At 44.5% G+C, this 27,579-nt stretch overlaps 3 protein-coding genes across 3 annotated transcripts in view; 2 read left to right on the top strand and 1 right to left on the bottom strand.

The window, feature by feature from the left end:
* The window catches only part of LOC125945874 (uncharacterized), a 102,210-nt gene that overhangs the window by 20,344 nt on the left and 54,287 nt on the right, over positions 1-27,579 (top strand). The window lies entirely within an intron of this gene.
* LOC119453539 (cytosolic Fe-S cluster assembly factor narfl) lies at positions 242-15,485 on the bottom strand. Its single transcript, XM_037715588.2, has 11 exons — positions 15,341-15,485; positions 15,077-15,169; positions 14,855-15,004; positions 13,765-13,891; positions 13,201-13,335; positions 12,700-12,836; positions 11,574-11,685; positions 7,298-7,370; positions 6,454-6,591; positions 2,710-2,867; positions 242-683 (listed from the first exon to the last, which is right to left on the bottom strand). Exons 1-11 carry the CDS (start codon positions 15,404-15,406, stop codon positions 427-429), a joined length of 1,446 nt encoding a protein of 481 aa, XP_037571516.1. The 5' UTR covers positions 15,407-15,485; the 3' UTR covers positions 242-426.
* LOC119453540 (target of rapamycin complex subunit lst8) lies at positions 15,521-24,348 on the top strand. Its single transcript, XM_037715589.2, has 8 exons — positions 15,521-15,782; positions 16,026-16,077; positions 16,632-16,794; positions 18,808-18,958; positions 19,881-19,958; positions 21,296-21,420; positions 22,399-22,637; positions 24,170-24,348. Exons 1-8 carry the CDS (start codon positions 15,654-15,656, stop codon positions 24,280-24,282), a joined length of 1,050 nt encoding a protein of 349 aa, XP_037571517.1. The 5' UTR covers positions 15,521-15,653; the 3' UTR covers positions 24,283-24,348.

Here is a 27,579-nt window from a genome sequence, read left to right as displayed (position 1 = left end):
GTGTTCTTTGTTTAGAAGTGTGAATATTAATTCTACGTAAGTTTTCTGTCATTTCTACGTCAGTTTTCTACTTTGGACACATAGAAAGAGGGCAAGCGTTTTATTTGGGGGCATGTTAGAATCAGGCAAATATGTACTGCCAAATGAATCAGCAGTGTGCTTTGGCATTTTTTCTGCATCTTGTTTAATTTGACCCGCTTGACCCGCCGTCAGGATTGAGTTAATGGAAGTAAACTGTAAATGTTACTTGAAGATTATTTAATTGTTCCCTCTCATTTAGTTCACAAGTGTATATCCTATAACACAACACTTAGTCTCCGACAAGTACTGCCTTAAAAACGAAGTTCACTTCATTATCAGTCTCACAAGATGTTCATACACGACACGCTCAATCACACCCGTGCTGCCACACAGATAGCAACGTCGTCACCACCGAATGTTGAGTGCACTTGTCGTCTTCTCCAGGGCGCGGTAAGTAGTTCTCAACAGCATTGGATCACCACTACCGCAAATTCCATCGAGTGGGTCCTCAAGACCCAGCCAGTCTTGGTACACCTCCAGCACGGCCGTGTTGATGCCAGGTGGCTGACACTGGACTGCATTGTAGGCATCTTCGACACGCCTCAACAGAGCTTTCGAGTCACCATCATCTGGTCGCAACTGCGCTCCTCCGTTCAGGCACCCTGCGTGCACGAAATTGTTAAAATGCATTGCACCATAACCGACATCTCATGGGGCCGCGCAGCTCTCGCATCCAACATTCTGCTTTCCTGAATGACATACATGCAATGGTGGGAGTCTGTGTCACAGTTAGTTATGCGGCCGCGACAAAAGATTGGGTGAGTGCTCTGATGCTAGGGTAGACAGCGTGGATAATTCCGGCGTGAAAGGAACTTTCTTCCTCCTCTTCATCTGCGAGTCAGCGGTGTGTGTGCACCACACAATCAGTCCACGTGCACCGCCACTGCACCCATGAATGACTTAGGCCTCAATTTGTGTTCATTACGGCCAAACATTCACTAGTAACCTTCTGCGGTTAGTGGAACTTCCTCGATTTCTCAGTGTGTTTCGCTGAGAACTTTTTTTTGTATGTTTATTGGCCAGCTGGAATTTTGAATAAAAAGAACAATACATACCCTTTTTGTGTTTGCACTACGGTGTTCTGATTTCCTATTTTTACCAAAAGCACTTCGCACACCTTAACAAATTTTCTGATAATCAAGATGCATTACTGCCATGTTTATTTTATACACTACCATCAGTGCGTGTCGAATATACTCGTATAGTAATGAGCTTTATTAGTGTACATTACCCTTACTATTATTATATTATTAATATTACTATTAATATATCATTAAACATGGTGTTTGTATATGATGTTTAGTCTACTGGGTAAAGTTCGTTTCCTTATTCGATTCACGTCTTTACTGTGCTAAACGTGGGACCAGGGACTAGACTAGAAATATCATCATCAGCCACAGGCTGTAAAAATAAATTACGTCTCTGCTTGGCAAGGAGTTGAAAGGCACACTAAAGCAAATTAATAAATCAACTTAGACTGATAAAGTATTCTTTTAAAACTCTGCTGTCATTAATTACACTGCAATAGGTTAATTATTAGAAGAGAAAATGAAGCTCTAAGTTAATTTTTTTTAATTTCGCGCAGAAAGCCCAAGGTCAGCACTTCAGTGTGACGTCACAGCTTCGAAAGTAATTTTTCGTATTTGGGTCACGTTGGCTCAATAAAAAATCGCGAAGCTTGCCATATTCAATCTTGGGCTCATTTAGAACACAATGTAGTCAATCTTTACCACTGAAGAAATTAACTGAGACCTAGGAGACGCTGTGAAAATGTATGACGTCACACTGAGCTGGTGCGGAAACTTCAAGGTGGCGTCGCCACTTGCCTCTGTGTTTTTCGTTTCTTTCTGGCTTACCAAGCGGCTTCTCGGGGTAAGAGTAGTGTGTTGGGTATTGTGGAAGGGTAAGCTACTGATGCAGAACAAATCATTTTTCCCTTTAGCGTTCCTTGAACCTTGGTCCACCATGAGGGAGATGAGCATTCTTCTATTAAGCTACATCAGCAGCTCGTAACGTGCCATGCAAATTGGCATTGTTAGCTGTGGTGGCACATGTTACAGCAAATGAAAAGGCAATGGTGGCTCCATTCTGCAAATGAAATGTGTTGCCATAAACTGGTGCATACGTGGCTGGCAAGTTGGCATAACATTAACTGTGGAATGGCCCAGTGGAATTCGACATCGAGAGCAAAGAAGAAGAAATGATGAGATCAATGTTGAAATGGTGATAAAATAAGGTTCACATAGGTTAAATGTCAATAAAATTGTCAAATGAAAATGGCAAAAAAAGTGTATGCTCGTTGAATGTTCAAAAAGTAGGCAAAAGCAATAAAAATAAAGATAATGAAGTGATTTCGTTTAGAAGTAAATCAGAAAGAATTGTTGAAAATAAGTTTAAATGTTTCATCAAGCAGTCTACTTACTACAGAGCAAAGAGTAACAACAGATACAAAGTTGAAAGGAAGTTATCCGTTAACAGTTTTTGCTGCGTGAATTCAGCCGTTTCCAAAGAATTCAGTAGAACTGTCATCGCATGGATACATCAGCAAAAAATCCAGCACATTTAGTGAAGTTTGCATTGCTTTCAAGTGAACCAACAAAAGAAGGTTCATGGACAGCTGGGGCTTACCGGCAGGGCAGGCCATGATCTCGATGAAGTGGTACGGGCACTTTCCCCGCTTCATCTTCTGCACCACATTCTGGATGTTGCGGAAACCATTGGCAATGGCAAAGCGCAACACAGTCTCCCCGCCAACCTCCAGGGTCACTTCCCGGAAGTCCTGGTTCCTGCGGTTGTTTAAGCCAATCAGAACATGCCAATGACTAACCGAACTCGGGGTGCCTCAATAATGGTACCACCATTGGAGTACGCATCAGTAGTTTAGTCTCCTGCTGTTTCGTCATAATCATCATCAGTCAAATTTCTTTCCACTGCAGGACAAAAGACCCTATCAGGGATCTCCAATTACCCATGTCTTGTGTCAGCTGACACCATTCTATGCCTGCAAGTTTCCTAATTTCATCACACCACCTCATTCTGTGCCAACCTTGACTGCGCTTCCCTTCTCTAGGCACCCATTGCATAATACTAATAGACCACCGATTATCTGCCCTACGCATTAAAATGGCCTGCCCAACTCTATTTCGTCCTCTTAATTTCAACTACAGTATCGGCTACCTCCGTTTGCTGTATAATCCACACAACTGTCTTCCTTTCTCTTAACATCACGCCTGACACTTTTTGTTCAACTGCTTGTTGTGCTGTCCTTAGCTTCTTCTCGAGCTTCCGTGTTAACCTCCAAGTTTCTAAAAAAATAATTAAATTATAGGGTTTTAGGTGTCAAAACCACGATCTGATTATGAGGCACACCGAAGTAGGAGATTCTGGAATAATTTGGACCACCTGGGGTTCTTTAATGTGCACCTAATTCTAAGTACACGGGTGTTTTTTGCATTTCGCCCCCATCAAAATGTGGCCGCCGTGGCCTGGATTTCATCCAGTGACCTTCACGTTTCTGCCACATGGATTAGTAGTGGTAGAAAACAATGATCCTACACTTTTCTTTTCGTTAAGCTGCTGGTAAGGTGCAAGAATCTGGTCGATAGAGAAAAACCAATCTTCTTTCGTTGTCGAGTTTGCAACGAACACTTTCTCAAAGAAGCATTTGCCTACACTATTTTATCCACAATGTCTGCTGAGTAGGATGTCAAGCTTCATCTTGCTTTTATAGTTCGTCACACTGCTCGTGAAATTTACAAGAGTTCATCATGCCACAGACTGGAAAGGTGACGCCACATGCCAGATGTGGTGGGTTCGCAGAACCATGTTGTGTGACCTTTCGACCCCACGAAAATCCATCCAGCCATGCTGTAAATGAGAGGCAGATATTGACAAGCGATGTCGGGGCTATGCAGTTACCATCAACAATGGCAGGACACATACTGCACGTGAAACCATACTCTATTCCTTACTCCAAACCAACATTGCTTCCCACTGTCTTGCCATACTTCTCGCACCTAGCACCATCCTGTGTTCAGCCTGAAAACCTCAGCATCCACACTGCTGCCATCTATACACATTCCGTGTAACCGCTGTTCATTGGCACCGCTACTGTATCCTCGCAGTACAACATGCAGTGTTATTGAGAGCATTCCTGCTTGACATTTGGCAGCGTCATTGTGGAAGATGCGCAATATTGTGCATACACTGCAGTAAAAGGCAATAATCGATATAACTAAGTAATGGTCATAAAGTAAAACAAAGTAATTTCGGCTTCTCCTTGAACTTCGTTATAACAAGGTTCGAATGCATCATGAGTGCAATATTCATTTGTGTCATTATACCGAAAAGGCATGTTAGCTTGACCTGCGCTAGCTCTTTTTGCCAAGGATAACAAATTTATTACGACAGCCCTTACTATGTTTTACATGAGCAGTCATTTCAAATGCGCAAGCAGACAATGCAGAATACAATGCAACTTGTGTATGCAACATTTTGACAATACAGTTAAACCTGGATATAACGAAATTGACAAATTCCCAGAAAACTTCGTTATAAAGAGGATTTTGGTATATGCAGGTTCGGCACGAAAATTCGAAAAAGAAACTCTTACTGTATTTACTCCGTTCTAACGCGCCCTCAATTGTAACGCGCACCCGTTTTCTGTTTTCGTCGAAGCACTCATCCTCGGAATGTCTCACCAGGTACCGGTTGCGTGGACGCGTGTCACACAAGCATGAGGCATCGGAAACGAAGAGCGAGCATCATGATGGCGTCGTAGCGTCGTATAGTGTTACAGTAGAACCCCGCTGTTACGTTCCGGGGGGCTGCGTTTTCCCGGCTGTTACGTCGTTTTCGGCCAGTCCCAGCACAGCTCCCATAGAACCCAATGCATTGGTAACCCCGCTGTTGCATCGCAACTGCGGGACCATTCCCGCATCGTACATTGCGAACTGCCACCCCGCGCCGGCCCGAGCGGCCATTTTGACTTTTCATGTCGCTTGGCTTGGTGGCTTGACGATGGCATTGGCCGCTGAAAGTGCCGGGGGCGACAACTATAACATATTTTCAGTTTCCGCCAGCAAAAATATGGCCCTTGAGAACCGTAATTGCTATGTAAAGATGATGTCTATGATGCACTGTGGCCCTAAAATTGGTTTTGGCTCATAGATATTCCATATAAAGTCCAAGGGCAATAACGCAGTCGCTGCGCGCCGTATGCTGTTTGTGCGAGTGAGAACGTGCGAGGGGAGCCGACGACCGCGTCTAAATCTCTCGCGCACAAGAAAAGCAGGGAGGAAGCGCGCCTTCTTCCGTTGCGCTCGAGGCACCGGCGAGGGAGCGAGGGGGGAGGGATAGCGGGGCGGCGTTGTACTGTACTCTGGCATCAACTGCGCACTGCGCGGCGTCGCGCGGTCGCGCGGGCCGTATCTTGAACGCGATCTGCGTTGGGGCAGAGCCTAGCAGTGTAGGTGCATCAGCGGCTCGTAGCTTTGTGCGTGCTGTGTGTTTTCGGCGCTCAGTTTGCGTTGAAGCGATAGACAACAGCACGAAGGTCACTTCGCTCGCTTCTCCAGCGGCCCTTCCACACGCCGCCAGCGTTTTAAAACGCGTGTCCACGCTCATCGAGTGTGATGTGTCACAGCGTGTACTAGCTAGCACTTCGGCAACATCAACTGGAAAAGGAGAGAGTGCCGGCTTGGCGGGCTAGGCCAGCTGCAGCAAGCAGCAGGATCAGGTTTGAATGAAGGGAGGGGGAAAGGTCACGCCCGCGGCAGCAAGATCGCCGGGTCGAGGGATGCAGGCCCGCCTCGCACACGCACGCACGCACACGTGCGATCGCTTCGCATTCCGTCACGGCGAAGGTGCTTCCGGTTGCTGCTCGCGCAAAATTGACAAAATTTGGGGAGAAATCTCTAGGTTGTCGAGGGGAAAATTCGTTATATCGAGAGGGTCTCCCGCTGCCACTTCTTACATAGAGGTCTCAAATACATGTGCTTCTATGGAGTAACGGCGGGGAATAGAAAAACTTCGTTATATCCAGGAATTCGTTATATGGAGGTTCGTTATAAGCAGGTTTAACTGTAGTAAAATATTAGAAGCCACCACTGCTGACCCTGCTGCAGATGTAAAACTGACAGAAACTGTGAAGAAATGTGGAAAAAAAAAAACACATACATGCACAACACTTGTCTAGCAGCTTTTGTGCAGATGGCACCACTGTATGCCATCATGCAGGTGACACAATCGTAACCAACATTTCTAATTCCATCCAAGTTAGTCAATCAATCAACCAACAACTGGCTATTGCTGTACCAAATGTAGGAGTAAGCATCCCGCAACAATGCATTGGCAGGAACCCTGTTTCATCACCTGAGGGTCTTGAAGGCAACCTCTTCAGGCCTGCTATGAAAGAGTAGCCTCGCTGCCTCCACAAAGACGTACTCGCAGTAGCCGCCAGATCCAGATCCTGGGTGCCTGTAGGGACGGCCACCAATTTCGCACCGGAACCTGCAGGGCATTGCAAAGATTAGCATGGCTAACATTGAACTTCCAACTGAGGATGTAAGCATTACCCAGCACAGTAACTAAGTTCCTATGCTATTCTATTGCTCTTGAACGTGACGTTGTAAGTTTTAATTCCCCATCCATACTGGCTGCTTTCCAATGAAGGCAGATTGCAAGAACCACTCGTGTACCATACTTACAGTGCACCGTGGCAGTCAAAATTATTTTGGGGCACTCCACTGTGGCGTCACCCATAACTCCTGCCTTGTTTTTGCATGTAAAATGCTGTGAACAAATCGTCGACCTTAGATCAGCTACGCCAGCAATGGGCTCCACAGTGAAAAAAGTGATGTCTGAGCATGGTGCATGCGCTCACTATGATTCGCGCGAGGCTGTGAGATGCCACGTGTGTATGTGCCTGGGTGTGCAGATTTGGTGCAAATTGTGCTGTGCAATCACAGCACAATAAAATGCTTCGATGGAATTTGTTGAAACGCTCTAACTTCTACCACAGACACAGGCACTGTGCTGTGAACACGACAGCTGCTGTCAGAGAACATTTTCTTCGCTCCCAAGATATTGAAAATTTTTGAGCTAGTTCCCACAATTTCAAAGCACTGACTTTGGAACTCTGACTGGTGTACAAGAGAAGAAGATGCTGCATGCGTAGCATCGATCAGGTCCTCACAAGCAGCGATTCTCCACTCACAGTGAATCTGATGCAGCCGAGGGCAATTCACCAAAGGACCTGCCTTCTTTCACCAGCATGGATTCAACTTCAACTGAAAAGGAAAACGAAAAACACTTGCTCACACTTCGAACAACGGAGCCCCTCCCTAAATCTATTACAGTAAAACCTCATTAATATGTAGTTGGCAGGGAACATGGATCAGGTAAGCACTAAGCGATGTACTAATTAACCGACAATGGCAGATAAGTGGCTATAGACTTACCGGCCAAAAAAAAAAATAAATTCGTTAATTCTCACTCAAACACACACGCAGACAAGTTTTATTTGTGAGCAGGCGGCACAAAAATCTGTGATTTGCAAGGCCGCGGCGGCGGCCTAGCAGCGACGGCGGCATCCTCAAACTCAGCAAGTCTGCGAGCCAGTTTCTTCATCAGGTCCCCCTTGTCTGCAAACACCCTCATGACGGTAAAAGCACTAGCCGCGTGGGATACGGAAGGGCCACCATCCACGTCGTCATGAATGACGACGACGTGGAAGCGCTAGACGCTATGTGATGTAAGCAGGAAACAAGTCAAGGCTACCATGTCTTGGCATCACTATCGGTGGCGACTGCAGCTTGGAAAAGCTCCGTGCGCTGCAGTTTCACTATATGCAGTCTGTGTGCATAACATTTCACCGATTCCACACTTGTACTGTACGTGCCGAAAAATCAAGTAAGTACCATGCACTAACCATTTCGAATGCATTAAGCGAGTACGGCTTAAGCAGTCGTCCAATACATTGCGTTCAATGGCCACAGGATGGGGGATTCATCGCGAGTATATTTAAACCAGAATTACTTAATAAGCGGGTAACCAGGTTTTACTGTACACACATACCGGCAGAGGCCATTGATACGTTAGAAAAAATGACATGAGAAAAAATTTCAGTGGCGATATAGCAGCAAATGCGAGATAAATGCGTGAGCAAGTAGCACCTCTTTCAGGTTCTGAATTCATGATTCAAACCGTGTTCACCACATTGCAAAGAAGTCGTTCAGGAGTTCACTCGAGACACGTCCTGCCTCTTTGAGGAGCGATGTGCAACAGACAGTGGTCCGGAGCACACCCCCGTCAGTTGCACTATATATATATATATATATATATATATTTACTACCTCATGCCCGGCTTCCCCCACATACACTTCTTTTCCACTTGGACACTCCTAATGCTAACAAATTAAAAATATATTTCGGAAAACTATATGATCAAAATGGGTCAAGTTTATGCAATAACTTGGATTATTTTATTATTAAGGATGCATTAAAGAAACTCGACAATATGAGCACTGACTAAAGACAGGCATTTCACATAAATATGCAACCACATGTAGCTAGCAATCATGCAAATATGCACAAACATGCTCAGATCACCACACCTCTGCAATGTATTTTCAATGTTCTCCATCATGAACCTATCAATGATATAAACTGGGAATACATAAATGAGGTAGTACTGGTACGTCATTGCTGTATAATGTATGCAACGTGTAGAAATTGTGCTGCATACCACAAACATAAATTTATGACCTAGTATAGTAGACTTTTGTTAATTCAACTCCGGTTAACTTGATTTTTTTCAGCTAGTTTGATCCCGAACGATGATCCCGGCCGGCACCCATGAATTTCTATGGGTCCGAACTTTTGTTACTTCAATCTTAAAATTGGCCTCGACTGGGTAATTGAAACTTGACCAGTCAGCACGCACATGCCCGAGCCCTTTGGTGCCCCAAATAGCCATCTCTTTAGTGGCAGTGTCTGCTTCGGCGGTGCTTAAGGGACAGTGAATGCATTGTACACAAGTCACCTCCTGCCGAGAATGCCTATTTTCGGCCTGCCCTAGGAAGCTTTTCAAACAATAACAGTAGCTCATAATGCCTCATTAACATAATTACCCGATTCTAACATGCAGGCTTTTTTTTCAAGAAAATTGGGCCACAAATTGCCTGCACAGTGCAATCGGATACGAAACCAAAACTGCCTTTGCGACGTTTGTATGCTTTCCCGCATGATGCTGATGTATTGCGGCGAAGCTAGCTTTAAAATACCGTGCGGCAAAGCTGACTTTTGGAAATCGGCCGACATTGTGCCCCATTTCCTCTAAAAAAATTGGGTGCGTGTTAGATTTCTACTTTGTTTAGTAGATTTAATGTAATTCCTACATTAATTTTCTACTTTGGACACATACAGAGTCGGCACGCATTTGAATCCGGGGCTTGTTAGAATTGGGCAAGTGCTGCCGAATGAATCAGCGGTGTGTTTTGGCGTTCTTTCTGCACCTTGTTTAATTTGACCCGCCGGAGAACTCTTATCAAGGGTCGAATTAACGAAAGTCAACTGTAACAATAAGGATGATTTGCAGTCCTTTAGTGACCTGTGCTTGCAAGTGCTATTTCAAATTGCACAGAAACAAATCAAGTCTGACAAAAAAAAGAAAGAAGAATCCTTCACAGATGTATGCCAATCTGAAGAACTCATACATCAAAGAGAGCGAAGCTGTTTAAGCGAGTTCTCACTCTTGGGAAGTACTAAGCGCCTGTTTGCTGACTCACAGCCTCGCTCGAACGCAGCAGCAGTTGTTGTGCTCGAGCACGGTCGTGGTTGGCTGTTCCTAGTGGTGGCTCTTATGGAGGCTGGCATAAGCTTTCACCGCAGCAGCCATAAAAGCTCCTACCTGGCCTCCAACATGGAGCCAGTATAAGGAGACGAGAAGAAAAAATTATGGATTGCTGGATAAAAGAAAACGTGCATATAAGTTGTCGTCTATTTGAATCAGACTTGCTACAGAAAAAAAAATAACTGATTACATTTACAGTTGCTTCCTTCAAAAATGTAATTAATTACAGCTACTGATTACTGGCCCCAGTAAAGTTTTCGGGGGAATTACCAAAATGTAATCAATTGGATTTATGTTACTTTCCTCCAAACTTTGATAAAAATTGCACAAATACAGTAAATAGATCAAGCTGGCCTGGCTCTTTCAGTGCGTCCTCTTCAGCCTCGAAAGTCATTCACCTTCGCTAACAGTTGTGTTTGAAAATTTTCGGCAGTCGTCTTCGTTTTCTTGTGAATACATCAGCAGCAGTACTGAAAACTCACTCGCTGGAGGGAAGGACAGCGTGGTAACGTACAGACACCTTGCACACAAGTGCGTGGTTACTCAACGCCCAAATGCTCGCATTTGGCTCCTCTGTGAAGCACAGCGCTTCACTGTTACTGGGGTTCGGAGAAGGTGCTCCTGGTAGCGTCAACGAAAAGCTGAAAAAAATCGTCCATAGTTGACTTCCTGGCATCAACATCCGAAGTGTTGTTATCGAGCCACAGCAGAGCCTTTTTAATTCGTCGGCCAACATCTGGTCGAGCACCAAGATGAAAGAAATACTGAATGCCTGGGTTTGCCTGTCTGAACATGCACATCCACGAGGCAGCTCCCTATCACAACTGCAGGCGTTTTATAGTGCAATTCCCACCAAATAAACAATATGCAAAACCTAGAAGTGCCCTTCTTTGACAGAGCTTCTTTGTCCCAAACAAGATGGCAGACCTCACGCTAGAATCGTAATTGAAGTATCAACGTGCAGGTCAGGGACATCATTCTTGCCACCGTCCGTTCCCTGCACCATCCAAGGTTTCAAAACGCATTTCTCAGCTTTAACAGCGCTACTAGCAGGAACATGGCCATCTTGGTTAGGGAAAGTTAGCTCTATCGGAAAGCCTGCTTATGTATTTTTGCACATTGTCTGTTCAAGTGCTCAAAGTTGTGTTGCCTGTTACAGCTTCTTTGTCAATAAAGTAACTGGTTACATGTACTAATTGGTTACAGAAAAAAAAGTAAATGAATTACAGTGCACATTACTGAGTAAAATGTAACCAATCAATCACAAGACTATTAAACACATAACCGATTACAAGGAATTAATCACAACATAATCTGCTAAGTATAAGTCTGATTTTAATGAGATACATGCAAGGTGGCCTTTAGTATTATAATAATTTATTATTACCTGTTAAAGCAAATTCAGAGCTCCGGCACATTGCAATGCATTTACATCTCGACCACACCGTCACATGGTGGCCTTCACTGCCACATGAAAACAATTGAGGAACTCCTCTTAACAGCTTCGCTGTAAAAGCACGCGACCATATTTAACTATTGAGCTGCAACATTTTCTCTGCTGCACTGAATGTTTACATGCAGTTCCCATAAAAACGAAAAAGCAAGACAGTCAAGGCAACGTGCAAAGAGAACGTCGTACCAGATGTGATGACGCAGTCCACATCTCTGGTGTTGTATATTTCGTCGTAGAAGTCGGTCCGTGATGCTTCTAGCTTCTTGTCGTAGCAGGGCATCACGCTGACGTGGTAAATCTGGCCGTGGAAAACAAAAAGCAAAGCATATTCGAGGGCTCTCTGCACGCTAATAATAGCTGTGGCATATGAAATGTTTTCTATTTTCATTTTTAATATCTTAAACCAAGACACTAGGACTGTGGCAGATAACACTGTCATGCAGACATGACAAGCGCAGACAGATGTCAACAAACTGAAAAAATTTCGGCTCATTATTGGATAAGCATGTGCACACTAAAGATATGTTGCAACTTCAGATGGTGACGGTGACAATGTGGTTGGCAATAGTTAAATTGAAAGATACAGTTTAAACCGGCCCCTGTTTTTGCTGTTTTATGGGGCATTCTAGGTCAAACCCATGGCGAGCATTAATTTTGGAACTTACTAAATGCATTGTGTAGAATTTGACAGGATAAGCTTGTCTTTCTAGGAATGCCTGCGACATTTGTGACGTAAAAATGGCACACTGTAGCGGAGGACTTCGGATTAATTTTGGCCACCTGGAATTGTTTACTGCATTTCGCCCCCATCAAAATGTGGCCGTCATGGCCATCAGTGAACCCATGACCTTGAGCTCAGCAGTATAACGCCACAAACACTACGTTACCATGGAAAGTTACCAATGGGTATTGAACTTACCCCCCCCCCCCTGAAAAAGTGAACTTAGGAGCAAGACACTCTAACCACTGCCCTATCATACAGCTTTTGCTGCTTGGTGGTTTGTGCGAACTTCTGTCCACCATGCAAGCTCCTGAGAGTGGTGTCAGTGGATGTATTTTGGAGGTTGCAACAGGTTACGCTATACTGGTCAAAGATGATGTGCGCATTGGGAAGACTCTTTAAGGAGATAGCGATGTGCACTGTGAGATTTTGCTGCTCCTACAGTAAACGAATTCAGAACTGAAGGAATCACTGATGTCTGCAGATATTATCGGCCACATCGAAGGTGACAGCAGTTACACCGTGTCCTCGTGATGTCACTCTCTACAGGCCGTTTACAAGATGCTTGGCCCCAACGTTCGGTTAACTCACCTGGTCAGGCTTTTTGCCCAGCCTACCGGCCAGAAACTTCTTGACCAATGACCCCATGATCTGCTGTGGCGAACGGGCTCGGCTGATGTGTGGCAGCAATACATCACCGTGAGTCTTCTCAGCATAACAGACAAATCCTGGACAAATGATACAGTTGCATTAAGATGCAGCACAGAAGTGCACCCCCTATCTCAACAAAGCTTTACTAAGAATCAATGAAAACACAACTCTTTTTCTCTTCTTTTTTCAGCCAAGTACAGTCGGCAGACCAGGTTATTAAGTACAGCAGAAGAAACTCAAAATCAGTTGTGCTGCTCTTTTTGGGGAAGCGACTTTTTTATTGATTGATTTATCAGGTTTATTGTCTGAATGCAACACTGGCACAATGAGAGAGACCGTAGTGGTGAGCTTTGAATAATTTCAACCGTCTGGGGTTTTAGAATTAATGCATGCCTAATTCTAAGTACACAAGCATTTGTATTCGTCTTCTGGTCTCTTTACCTGGGCATGATGACGCTAAAAGAGGGAGGGCAGCTCGATCGCTGTCTCTCCGTGCCCACCGCTCGAGGAAGTCTCGTAGCACCTCGATGAGGGCAAACTCCCGGCCAAACGTTGAGTCCAAAACATAGTGGGCCCCTGCAGTAACACCACGCAAACAACTTCAGTGCTCCGTGACATTGGTTCGTTGCGATCACAGCTGTCATAAAACACGGAAATCCGCGAAAGCGTCACGGAACACAGATTAACAGAACTGCAGCTGTCGCAGCTGGTGATCAAACCGGCAACTTAACGCTCGACAGTGGAAAACCACAGCCACTGTGGCACTAACAAATCTGTGTAACACTGCATTGTATTAAAGCCAGTGCTATACACATTTATCAGTGGATGCCTGTCAACGGATCTGAGCAGCCAGCCTTGGCTGCTTGTCAGTTCTAGCTTTATGCACTTCTTTTCGTGTGTTTCTCCAAGTTAGCATGCTGTAGGAATAATGAACTTGATAACATTCAAGATAAAAAGCCTAGTTGGCCATGGACAGAGGAGATAAAAGCAGCTGGTCAGACCTACCCAATGTCTTGAAAAAGCCAGTCAGCCTTGCTGAAGCGTGCTCGTAGCCAACGCCATACTTCCCAGCAAATGAGGCGGCCACCTGAGGGGCTACGGTGACGACGATGAGCTTGCGTTTTTCCTCGGGCTGTAAGACACAGATTATGCTTATTGCTCATGCTGTTGAATGGCAGCATACGCTGCGCTGCAGCTACAACGAGTGTATTTGTGAATTTAGCACATGGCTGCTACATAGAATACTAGAATTTGCAGCTACTAAACAAACTATCTAGTGAGCAAGCATAATAATATGTGCACAAGTGTGTGCCACGAACAAGCCATAACCTGTTTGTGAGGACATCAATGATGCCCGTCTCATGAGAATGCAAGAGAACATAGCTACACTAATGGTTCTCACAGCATCTAATGCGTGTTAGCATTGTTTATGGTGAAGACGATATTGACTAGGTCCGTAATATATAATATGCGTACCGTCCCGGGAACTGTAAGAGAAGTCAGGTTAATTTTTTTTTATCTGAGCACCCTATAATATCTTACAGCTACAACTACGCAATACATGAGCTGACATGCCCACTACGTGTTATTCAATATCCATTGTAGCCACACTTCAGACCTCAAGATATTGGGATGCATGAATTACACACCTTTGGTTACTTGAGCTCACAAAAAATTTCTAACGCGGTCTGTTTGATCACGCCGAGTAGTTATGGCTGTGAACTGATTACGTTTCTCGAAGGTATTAAACTTAGTCAAGAGAGTTTGCTGTTGAGCTAGTTGGTACCTGATACTTACAAAAACAGTGCAAACTTATAACGAAACAAGGAAGAAAGTCTTTGTCCTCAGATCATTCGATAGGCGAGTGAATGAGCTTGAAATTGAATCGTAAAACACTTCCGCTTCTTCAAAACTCTTAAATATTACAGTGGTATCACGTGCACTTTCTGGATAATGCGCATGTTTCATGCGAAACAGTCGGCTTCAAATTAGGTAGGTCTGAAGAGCTATCCTGCTCATAGCCTTTTTTTCTTATCCGCGTTTCTAGTGCTATGATCCTGCAGACAAGACAGACAAGTGCACAAAACGTATTCACCAGTTCCGCGTTTTCCTTGAGCACACTGTAAAGCTGCTCGGCGCTCTGCTGGGTGATCAGCACGGTTTCCGCCGAAGTCACGCAGCCACTGCACGCCAGGCAGTCCGTGAGCGTTATCTGCGCCTTCTCCAGTTTCGAAGTCTGCCCGGACTGCACGATCGAATACGGCGATCACTCCGCTTTCCTTATTAACAACTTCCGAGAAATGCGCTCTTCTCTCACCTCGTCAACTTGGAGGTAGGAGCCATCGTCCCCGATTTTGATGGAGCCAAGTTTTCCGGGACCTTTCTCTACCGTCACCGGCTTGATGCACTCCTGAAAAAAAGAGTACGCGAAGAAGAGTTGCGAAGACGGCATTATTCGGCGGAACGCGAGGGTGCGCGGATTTCGTGTTTCCGTGTGTCGTAATCGCGACACTGTAATTACGCTCGCTTCGTCCTGGCGTTGGAGACTTCATAATTGTATTCCGCATGCGCTGACACTTACCTGAGAGGGTCCGATAAAGTCATTTAAATCTGTAATCCTCAACACGCCGCTAAAGCCGTCTGCCATTCCTCCGACCTGCGATCGAAGAACTAAACAAACGATGCTGGCTAATCGGAAAAGTAGGAAAAGTTAACTGCGGTATCGGGCCGCAAGTGACCAATCAGGTGGCAAGTTTGCATTCGCTGCGGTACCGCTGTTATTTTCGGGAGGCAGACGAAACGCGTGAAACTCGGTTGTATAGCTCGCTTGCGCTGCTAGTTTGCGTAACTTTAGTTCCGTATTGCGGCGACTATGGTATAATTGGTTCGCCGTAATGAAAGACATGGTTGCGGATGGTGCGGGCGATCAGGTTATTTTGGCGACGGGTGGCTACGACCATAGCATTCGTCTCTGGCAAGCGCACAGCGGATTGTGCCAGCGGACGCTTCAGCATGCAGACTCCGTATCCTTTGCACGCTGTCGACGATTTATTTTCTCCTGATCTCTGTCATAAAGCGACATTTGACGGTCTGCGTTTCATGCATTGATTAAAGTTTTGTTTGCTCGAGATGTGAATGCTGTTAAACAATTGGTTTACGATCGAGTTGGTTCCCTGCAGCTCCGGCTGTACACAGATAGAGTGACCTAGAACACAGCTTTACATTTCACGAGTTTGTTGCTCTTTGTCCTTAACTCAGTCATTCAGCAAGTGAACGTGCTTGAAATCACGCCTGATCGCCAGCATATAGCTGCCGGAGGTGAGTTTGTGAAACGCAGATTCATTCTACTCCGGCACTCGTAAAACAGCAGCGGTCATGCATTTCAATATAGTCATGCATTTTGTTCGGTCGTCGCCTGTAAGCAGGCTAGTGTAAATTTGCATTCTGCTAACTGATTCGTGTCCTTTGACCAGGAATGTCTGGAATATATATGTGGACAATGACAAATTGAGCTAATTATATAATTATAATATAATCTCTACAGACTTAAGTATTGATGTTGCAATGTGCACATTGCATGATTCTGCAGCTCTGATAGCATGAGTCAAGAATGCACATGCTGCAAAATAATTGATGCTGAGGTCCTGCACACTTCATTTCGTCAGCCTACATATATCGCACTTGCAGTTTTTTTCAGTATGAACATGCACCAACTTAGCCACCTGTCAATTCTGTGCGACCCACAACAGTGCAATATATATATATATATATATATATATATATATATAATTTTTCATGAGTGACTCTTTAATTAACACACCCAATCGAGATGACAGACATCTTTTCTGTGTTTATGTACGTGGCATTTTCAGGCTACCAGCACATCCGCACCTATGACATCAACTCGACAAACACAAACCCCGTGATCAACTACGAGGGGCTTGGCAAGAATGTGACTGCCCTTGGTTTCCACGAGGATGGCCTCTGGATGTACTCGGGTGGTGAAGACTTCTCGGCTCGCATCTGGGACTCAAGGTGACATTCAGCGGTGGCCTCTAGCTTGGTCCTTTGCCCAGCATATAACTAGCTGCACTGAGTAGGTCGTCACAAATGCACGAGTCCTCAAATTGTGCGCTGGGTCACTGTTTGCGTGATGCATCGTGAGAGTGTAATGGGAATTTGCTTTTCAACTGACTGTGACAGCTCTCGGTCATCTACAAGACCATATCCAGAAGGAATGAAACTTCCAGAATTCATCACCGTGGAAGCGTGCCCTAGTGAAACTTTTTAACTGGGAACTCGAATAGTTTTATCTGGTAATCAGCTGGTTTGATCTCATAATCAACTGGTCTCTATTGGAGGCCTACTCAGAAGCAAACCAGCTGGTTGATTCATGGGTTTTAACATCGCAAAGGAACACTGAGACCACGTTAGATGTTATAGTTGAGGACTCCGGATTGATTTAGACCTCTTGGGGTTTTTTACCGTGCGTCTAAACTCAACTGCACAAGCGTTTTTGCATTTTGCCCCCATCGAAATGTAGCCTCTGTGACAGGGATGTGACAGGAACTCGTGACCTCGCATTCGGCAGCAAAATGCCATATTCACTGCGACAGATAAGGAGGGGACTGGGCATGATATTTCTGGATACAAAACAACTGGGCCCCAGTTGCAGGATAAGGTAGAATTAACTGGCATGGTTAATAACCTCACGAAGAGATGCAGGGTGAGGGGTAAAATTATTACTGTACTTAGTATTTGTGCTTAGTACTGTACTTGGTACTATTAAGTGCTAAATGCAGAGAACATCAAGATAGCAAGCAGATTTAGGTCATGAGAATCTCTTGGTGTTTCCAGTGTGGCCTGTTACCAGCAGCAAAGCGTGCTTATCAGATCTGTTGCTTGCCAAGACATTGTCAGGGCTCCTGCTCTTTTTCGAGGTTACTGTATTGTACAGACCAGGCCCATCTGCTATTCTACAAGCAAAACTAAACAAACCCAAAACACTTGAAGTGCAGCTAGCATTTAAAAATATATTTTATATCGGCATTGTCTTGCTGTGGGATTTCACTGTGTATCCCATGTATGGCTTATCGGGCATAGTGAGAAAATAGTCATCATCATCGAGCACGTCCTTTACTAGCTTTTGATTTTGATGTCTGTGTTCCTGAAAAATATAAGTGCCATTCTTCGCGCTACAATGTGTACACATTAGCCTCTCGACTCATAAATGCATTTTTAGAAGTGTGAGGCTGAGTCAGTAGACTGTATAGATGCTTTCATCTTTAAAAACATCCGCCGTGGTAGATGTGGCCAAGTAGTAAAAGTGTGGCCAAGTGGAAATGCTCAGAAGGCAAATTTTAAAATATAAATCATTGCAGGTGAATTTTTAGTCAGACTCGGGCGGCATTCACACTGGCAACTGACAGAGGTGATGTGACCAAGTTTGTCACAAAGCAATGGTCAGAAAGCGTCGCTTTGATCAAAAATGTACCGATTTTGTGAAGTTGCTCACAGACCGATTCTGGTTGTTTTTTGAGCTCCGTGACTGATGTCACAATACTCCCGGACCAATCAGCAGCGGAGAAGTAAAACGTCATTACTATATGCTGACCCTTATTTTATGTGGTGATGGAGGTGTGAGCAGACGTTTCGGTCTGCCAAAAGGCAGGTCACGCTGGACAGCATAAACATCAGTCATGGTCGGTTGCGTGTCCTCCGTCAGTAACCGGTGTGAATGCTGTCTAAAAGCGCCTGTAACAATTTCTTCCGTGTCACAGTGCAGGAGGAAAGCATAAAAAATAATTCTTTCCAAATCGGGGCAAATTAGTACAGACAGAGATTACAACACATACACACAGAGATGACACCACTTCCAACTGTCTTACTAGTAGCGCCATCTGTGCATTTCCTTCTTTGTCTGTGTCTTATTCATGCTGACGTTTAAAACAGCATTGACAAACTATGCCAACTTGTGTATATATATATATACTGTGACATCCCTCGTGCTCACAAATGACCCTTCCCTCCTTTTCCTGTGCGCACCAGAGCAAGGGCGCAGACGTGCCAACGAGTGTTTGAGACCAATGCGCCAGTCAACTGTGCCTGCCTGCACCCGAACCAGTGTGAGCTCTTCATTGGTGACCAGAGTGGCACCATCTATGTCTGGGACCTCAGGAATAACCACAATGAGCAGCTGGTACGTGGACACGACTCGTTCTTCATGAGCCAGCTTGGTTTCAGCGATTCGCTAGATCAGTTCATGATGTTTTCAACACTGCTGTGCTTTCAGTGGTACTCTTGAATCAAGTGATGCATCAGTGGCCTTCAATCTAGGTGTATGCAGTAGTGCAAATCATTTTTGAAAAGCAAGGGCTTGCATTTGTCCTCTTGTTTTATGATGATAGCTATTTGGAGTTGTTCCCCAGCTCAAACTGATGCCAACTAAATGGGCCCGGTGTGGAAGATGAGATTGTGCAACATGAACATGCCACTGATAGCTGGTTCCGCCTGAGGCTGAAAGCAAAGAGAAACTCCAACACCATTTCAAAATTAAATTTTGGGTCCCTTCCATGCTGGATGACTGCGCTTTTGTTAGCTTGCACCAATGCAGCATCCAGCGGCACGAACACAAGTTTTGTATGTCCTACTACTAACCCAATGGCAATGTCTCAAGGCTCAGCGCTTCTCACTTCTCAAAGATGTGTTTACTCAGGAAAAACCAGCAGTTTATGTACATTACATGCACTTGCCAAGTATAATGTGCTGTATGTATGTACATCTGCATGGTAAAGCTTCTGGCATACAGAAACTCTGAAAATCCTCAAGTGCTTTGTGGCCTTGGCATGTAGCTTGCATTCAGTGGATTCATTGTACATGTGGGTGTCAGGCTTATGCTGTGCAGCCGTTAACTACAAGGGTATGCTTGCTTAGGCCACAAAGTACTCCAGTTTTTTTTTTTTTTTTTCTACAGTTAAGCTAAGGTTATGCTAAGGCTGTTATGCTATTACAAAAGGACATTAAGGCAGGGTTCATAATCGGCAAAGTGTATATTTTGCCCACATCGAACAAACTTGGCGTAAGTGTGTGCAAAACGGCTTTTCTTTTTCCTTGCAAAACAGACACTAGATTTGGACGTGTCTGTCCAGCACTTGGACATCGATTCCAGTGGCCAGTACCTGGCTGCCATAGACAACAAGGCAAGCTACTTTTTCTTTGTCTGTTTTTCCTTCGTGGCACCCGTATTTCTTTGATATTTTCTAGGGGTATGCGAATATTCAAAATTTTTAACGTGAATTGAGTATAGTCCTTTGCTCATCTATCGGTATTTTATTCGAGAATTCCCTATTCAAAATTGTCAAACAGCCATTTCTGCTCGAATATAAGAGATAACGCCTATTGAATTTTCCAGAGAAAAAGATCAGATGCAAATAATGACTGTTCTGAATGATTCTGCTGCTCGAGAGCTGTGTTTGTAGCACAGAGGCACCAGTTCTTGAGAAAATACATGCAGCAGATAACTTATTTTCATTACTTTCTCGTCATCCAACGAGTATGTCTCGCCTTTAGACAGTTCTTTGTTTTCTAATATACAAGTGCCGCAGTTGACTGGACGTCCAGTTGTGAACGCCCATGTGAAAGTTCTTTCTTTCAAATATATTCGCATTTGATTAGAACGTGTATCTATTCAAACACCCTTAATATTTTCATCTGATGTAGTATGACATTCACATTCTCATACAATGCTAGATTTTTCTTTGCTCTGTAGTCTCATCCATAGTTGTGATCCACGGTTGTCAAGCATGATCGTTTGTGGTGGCAGTGGTTTGCTTTGTTGATAAAGCAAACTTTTTTGCCAATGAAGTAAGGGGCAATGTGATTCCTACAGTGGTGCGGTGTATTAGTTGCTTCATTGAGGAATTTGCCCATTACTTAGTGAGCATAAGCATGATGGGATGATTTTCGAAAAAATTGCGTCCTAATATTGTCATGTTGTAGTGACGGCGAACAACCACAACAGCACTACGCAAGTCACAAAATTAACTGTTTATTGGGCGAACCTGTGCCCTTCAAAACAAGTAACACTCAGAACAATGAAAGCGGTCAGCGGCCCAACCTTGTTCATTCATTGATCATCAAAATGTGATCTGCGGGTGAAGTGCGTCAGCTTTTATACATGACTCGTCGAAGGTTCCACTGTAATCGCTGGTGTCCACGTGCCTTCCAGGAAGCAGTACACAACTCGTGTCGCGCATACAATCAGATTACACTAGGTTCGGCTACGACAGACAACGGATAAAACCTGCAATAACATTTGAGAAGCTTCCGACACAGAAAGGCGCCTCTTGTGCTGACCGATAACATTTAACATTTGTTAGCCGGTGAAATGAGGTCACCGGAAAAACGCAAACAAGTGCAAGTGTCAATATGTAGTGGAATGCTTTTACTGGACACAGCCGCATCTTGAGGATGTATAGTTCTTGTTCCTTGTCTTTTATTTAATACATATATTTTTGTTTTTGTCTTTCTTTCGTAGGGGGTGTGCTACCTGTTCCTGCTGGGGAGTTGCAGTGACAACCAGATATCCAGCCCCGAGCGGATGCTCAAGTTTGAGGCACACAAGCGCTATGGCCTCAAGTGCCGTTTCAGCCTCGACTCCGAGTGAGCGCATGTGGTGCTAGAGCGCCGTCGCGCGACGACTTGTATAATTAACCCTATAGCTGGGGCCGTATTATTGTGCCGGTAGTTATCAGTTCTTCACCTCTAGACTTGGCCATGTCATGCTAAATACATTGGTTCTTGTCAGGTCGCTGAAGCTAACCAGCATTGTGCTTGGTTAGTGCCTGGGAGACCAGCTGAGATCGTACCAAACCTTGACGGCTGGCCTTCTATTGTGAAGTAATCCACCTGTCCACTTTGACCAGGCCAGTTGTGCAGTCCTCGGCAGGACACGTCCTTCGCCCCCGTATATCATATTGTTAGCGCAAGCTAAGCGACTACGTTTATTAAAACAGAATAGCACCTTGTGTACAGCAGTTAATTCTTGTTTTCGTTGCAGTGTCATTGATTATGCCTAAATATGGGTTCTCCGAAAAATTATGAACTTTTAACAACTTTCTCTTATAGGTAAGTCTAAGTCTGTGTGCTAAAGATTCCAAAAAAGAAAGCACACACACACGCACACATACACGTGCACACACACACAAACAAAGTCATACATAGGACACCAGGCGAAACCTGAGAGATGAACAGTTGATAGTTTGCACTTGGTGTCCTGTGTCTGTGTGAGCTTTAGCGTGATTAAAAAAAATTTTTTGCAGAAATTTAGGTATCTATAACCAGTTAGTTTGCTGTAAAATTTTTGTCTTGTAGTTACACCTAATTGACGATTGAGGCATAATTTATAGTATGCATTGGTTGCTCACTAAATATTGTTTGTTGCCATATTTTTGTTTAGATTGACATGCTGTCCATTCAATATGAAACACAAATTCTAAGTAAACACTTGATAATACATTTGTAGCTACCACTTTTGTAGCTACCGTTTTGGTTAAGTGCTACATTTGTAGCTAACACATAGGAATTTATTCAGCTTGCTTGGTTTTGTGAAGTCTTGACAATCGCATTCTGTGGTGACAGGCTGCTGGCGACATCGTCAGCCGACACAACAGCGCGCGTCTGGAAGGTGTCGAACCTGATTGCTTCCGGTGATGACAATGGGCCAGAGCGACTAGTCCGGCGGAGCTCTTCGCAGTCATCGACAGGAACCCGTGCTTGGAAGGTGGCCAACATCCCCCCAATGTGTGAGATGAGCAACATCAACCAGCGCTGGGTGTGGGACATTGCATTCAGCTACGACGCACAGTTCCTCATTACAGGCGAGTTACTAGCCTTTATTATCATTTTGCAGTGAACAACTGTTTAACCCTTTCAAGGCCTCAGACAGGCTCAGTTAGTTTACAACAAAGTCCTTTTTTTTAATTGGGGAGGGGTTTTTCAGAAACCTGCTTCATTGAGCAAGTTTTGTAGCTGTTAACGGGATTTTCGATAAACTGAGTGTGGAAGAACAGTTTCATATTTATCATGTAATATGGCAGCACCCTTCGATACAAGGACGTAACACAGTGAACAAACACGAGCGCTGTACTGCAACTATCGGTTTATTGCTGGACAACCATACATGGATAACCATAATGGTGGTATGTGTTCAACAAGCAGTTATACCCACAGAGGCATAATTTATAGCTGCTTCAAACCATTCTATCACCGTCTTGGTTAAGGGGTTAGTGCTATACTCGGCACCAGAGCTGTCGAGCCGTGACCTGCATGCAAGAAAAGAGGAACTTATAATAAATAAATACAATCATGATGATGATGTCGATAAAATTAAATGTAAGAGTTTGTAAAAGAGAACATGTCTCGGCAGATGTGGAAGGCTGTCCTCTGTCCCTCTGAAAATTGACACTCCAGCTAACTGTGACTTGACCGTTTCGATGAATCACGATTGCTAAAAGCAGCAATGCCTCACGAGACACTCATTGTGGCTTGTGCCACAGTGCACAAGACAGTTTTAAAGAGACAGTAAAGATAAAAAGTTTAACAGTCCAAGACTGATTTTTCGGACATGCCTGATACTTCGGACGACTTTGTGGCGCTGGTGTGTACCCCATAGTGCCAATGTACAGAGCGTCTGAAATTTTAGATGCTGAAACCCTTTGCCGTCCGATTTTTTCAAACTTTTCCTGTGGTCACAGGTCCGAGACGGCATTAATTGAAGCCACCACTGCCGTCATTTTGATTATCTCGCAGACTCGAACCAGCGCTCTCGTACGCTGACCTGCTGGCAGGCGTAGCCACCACAGCAACAATGCTAGGCTTAGCTGTTTCGACGTTCGCTACCAAGCTTCCTGCTGTTGGGTGCCGTATTTTTCATTGAAAAAAATTTGCCGTTGTCAGCAATGGCACCAACTCCGCCTTTGTCCTCCTTGCCGATGGCTTCAAAGTGTGGAAAGTGCGGCTAGAATCAACCGTTGCGTACTGCCGGTTTCCAAAAATTAGCTTTGCCAAAATACAACAGTGTCACGCGGTGAAGCATATGCAAATATTGCTGTGAAGCATACCAAGAATGAAAAGGGGCCACTGTTACGGGGCACAGCATGTATTCCTTCGTTATACATGCGTGTGAATTGGTCTCATCCATCTGGGGCACGCGACAAGCCGCAGAAAATCGGTCCAGGACCGATCCCTCCCGCAACACAAAAAAGCTGCCACAGGGCAGCTTCCGCAGTGCGTGTTTTGCTGGTGGCTGCGCGCCATGCATGTTTTTCGTCTAGTGTGGTCAGGGCTATTTCCTGCTACAGTCCTTAATCTGGTAATTTGAAAGCAGTCTATGCGGTGTCCTCCTTTGCAGCATCATCAGACACTGTTGCCAGGCTGTGGAGTGTCTCCCCAGCAGAGGTGAAGAGGGAATACAGTGGTCACCAGAAGGCGCTTACAGCTCTGGCATTCAGAGACAGCGCTTGACAAGAAGCTATTGCATCTAAACATTGCCTTGGACAAATAAATATGTTAAGTTTCTCTTCTATACAAGGTGATCTTTCTGTTCTACCGGAATGCAACCTATGTCACTACAGTCTACCTAGGCAGCGTAAAGCTAACATGTTTTCAGATCATAGAGTACCGTATTTTCCGGTGCATAAGTCGTGGTTTTTTTCTTAATTATTTATTCGTGCATCGTATAAAATGGTGCGATTTATATATGTTTTTTTTTTCTGAAAAACTGTTGTCAAAATCGGATTGGATGCTATGGCCATGCAAAGCACACTGGGTTGACCTCCTCTGGCAGTTGCTACGGGTTGTGTACGTGCTATGGAGGTACCGGGTTCTTCTCGTGATCAAGTTGCTGAGCGCCGTGCGAGTACGAAGCAGCAACGTAAGCGGCGGCAGGCCAACCGCGAGTTGACTGACCCCGAAGTCATCCATCTGCAGATCGCTTTCAAGATACGGTACACGCCGCTGTGTAAACTATACAGTTGCTACCAGAGTACAAGCCATTCCCCCTCCCTCCGGCGCTGCCTTCTTGCTTTCTTCCCTTGTGCGCGATTCGGCTCACCGTCCCACGCTTTCACTCGCACATACAGCATACGGCGCACAGGGACAATGTTATGGCCTTTGGACTTAATATGGAACATCATGGTGACCACGATGGCAGAAATTCACCTGGAGTGTCCATATCAGTGCTATCGCAATTATATAGGAATGGCACCCATATGCTTGCGCGTGACACCCGTTCATGAAGTGAAACGTCACCAATTTTAAAAAATTGCTTACCAAATGAACAGGTACATCTTGAACACCGGTGCGACTTATAGACTGGAAAATACAGTAGCTTTCTTTTCACTGTTCTTCTAACACGTTATCTTCAAGGCTGATTAGTTTTTAAATAAATCAATACTACTACTGAGATGCACACACAACCAACGTTTTACAGACGACTTCCATTAATTTGGCCCTGACGGGACCAACGAAATTGATCTAATTAAACAATATGAAAACAGCACTCCAACACACACCACTGATTCATTTGGCAGTATTTGTGCGATTCTAACACACGTATCCTACTATGTGTCCAAAGTAGAAAATAATGTGGAAATTACATGTACTCTATTTTTTAGCACGAAAAATGGGCAAGGGTCTATTATGTGTTGCACAATGGTGGCCGGTTTCCCAGTCAGCTTCGCCGCAATACAACTGTGTTATGTGGTAAAACATACAAACATTGCGAACGCAATTTGGTTTCTTAACAGATTGCACTGTGCAGGCAATTTTCGGCCCAATTTTCTTGGAAGAGGCACGCGTTAGAATTGGGTAAATACCATAATCAGACATTGTGAGCTACAATTATTTCTTTAAAATCTTCCTAGGGCAGTTTTTGATGGTAGATGACGTATGTTCAACGCATTTGCCGTCTCTTAAGCTCCAGCGGTGCATGCTGCCACTAAAGAATCGCTATTTCGGTCACCACTGAGGTCACGCGCATGCATGTTGACTGGTCAAATTTGAATTATTCCGCGAAGGCCAATTTTAGGATCGGCATAACGAAAGTTTGGGCCCATAGAAATGCATGGGTGCCGGCCACAACCTTTGATTGGGTTTGAATTAACCGGAGTCGAATTCACGGAAGTATACTGTAGTTGGTTTTAATGGCCTATTTGATTGGATTCTATTGGGCTGCAACTCGATTTGCAATGATGTGGAGTGAGTGGAGCCAGAGAAGTCCTGCCAGAGCCAAACGTTCAGCTGCTCCCAGAGCAACCGGAGGTGCCACATGACCAGATTTTTGTCAGATCTCGGTCGCGCTTCCAGCTCCAAGGTGAGAGTACCTCTGAGTGCTTCGAGCTGGACCATGGTGCTTTGAATTGAAGTAGCCCGAAAAAAATTACTCAAGGGAACTGCACGGCTATCATGGGAGCATACGATAGTGAATGAACTTGTCCAATCCTTGTGCATGTGATTAAAGATGTTCTTGCTGTGTTATGCTTCGTCTTTCTAAATTTCCAAGAAATTGCAAGTCTTCTAAAACACAGCAAGGCAACAAGTCTCTGCACCTATGCATGATCTTTGCAGATTGTAGCACTTGTAATATATTTTGCAGAAGGTTATGAATTTACAAAGCCATTTGAAGCCAGGTCAAAGTTTAGGCAAATCCATGTAGTATTGACCATCATGCCCATGCTGGTTGAACCGTCATACTGGGCGCTCTCGTACACACTAGCACCACAGTTCTCTCTAGGAATTTTCGTAGGAAACTGTACTCTGAATGAACCAGGCAAATGTGTTCCGAGCAGCCGATTTCAACGAGGCAAATGTACTCGTGGAAACCTGGCGGCGCTATGTGCGTTTCTGCGGGAACGCTTCCACCTGCACGTTGTTAAAGGCTTATCTACCATTTTTTTGTTCTGCTCCGAAAGAGCTGTGGATTGTGGAAAGAGGTACGAGAAGGAAGAGTAGGAACGGGGGAGCACGGGTATTACAGGTGGTCCTAGCAATGGTCGATTTTCACCAGATGGCTTTGTATGCACTGCGGCGTTTTGGCAAGAACTTTATGAAAGCATTGTACCATGGTTTACGAACAAGCACCAACTGCTTACGTCATTGCAAAGTTGTTTGCAAAGTTTGCGAGGAAGTTCACTTCGCACTAGTGTCATGGTAAGTGGCAGCCAACAACGAAGCTCAATCGAAAATACAGGCCATCTCTTGCGCTCTAGGTGAAATTTCCAAATTGGTGATGGAGTTATTGTAGTAGCATTGAAAACTAAGTGCATTTTGCATCTGTTTACATAACCATAACTTTGGGACACATTGAGAATAATAAGGGTAACCCAGGGTGGGGCATTGCATGCATAATGCAGGACTTGTGGGATTGGCTCTCGCTTGTGCCAAGTTGTCTTCTTGTCCACTTTCACTTCTTTTTTTTCCCCTCCCAATTATTACTTCAATTAAAAAAAAAGTTTATTTTCCGTATAGTCATCTTGGCTTTATTTTCTGCTGGCTTTGTGTGGTTGTCAGCGAGACATTGTAGCACATTTCTAGGAGTGCCAACACAGTAACGCGACCTCCTTGCACTTTGTGATCTCCGCACTTATGTTGCACCCAGCTGAACAGTCGAACCTTGATATAAATTGTGGGATATAATGCAGTAAATTTAAGTTTCTATATTTTTTTATTTTGCTAGTCTTGGCATGTATGCTTACAACAGATTTTGTGTACACAACAAAACAAAGTTGTTTTTGTGTTGGATCTACATCCGACTTCGTTGTA

Source organism: Dermacentor silvarum, chromosome 5 (genome assembly GCF_013339745.2).
Source record: "Dermacentor silvarum isolate Dsil-2018 chromosome 5, BIME_Dsil_1.4, whole genome shotgun sequence".
In the NCBI taxonomy this organism is placed as follows: Eukaryota; Metazoa; Arthropoda; class Arachnida; order Ixodida; family Ixodidae; genus Dermacentor; species Dermacentor silvarum.
Note: the sequence above shows the minus strand (reverse complement) of the source record. Positions and strands in the feature narration are given on the sequence as shown.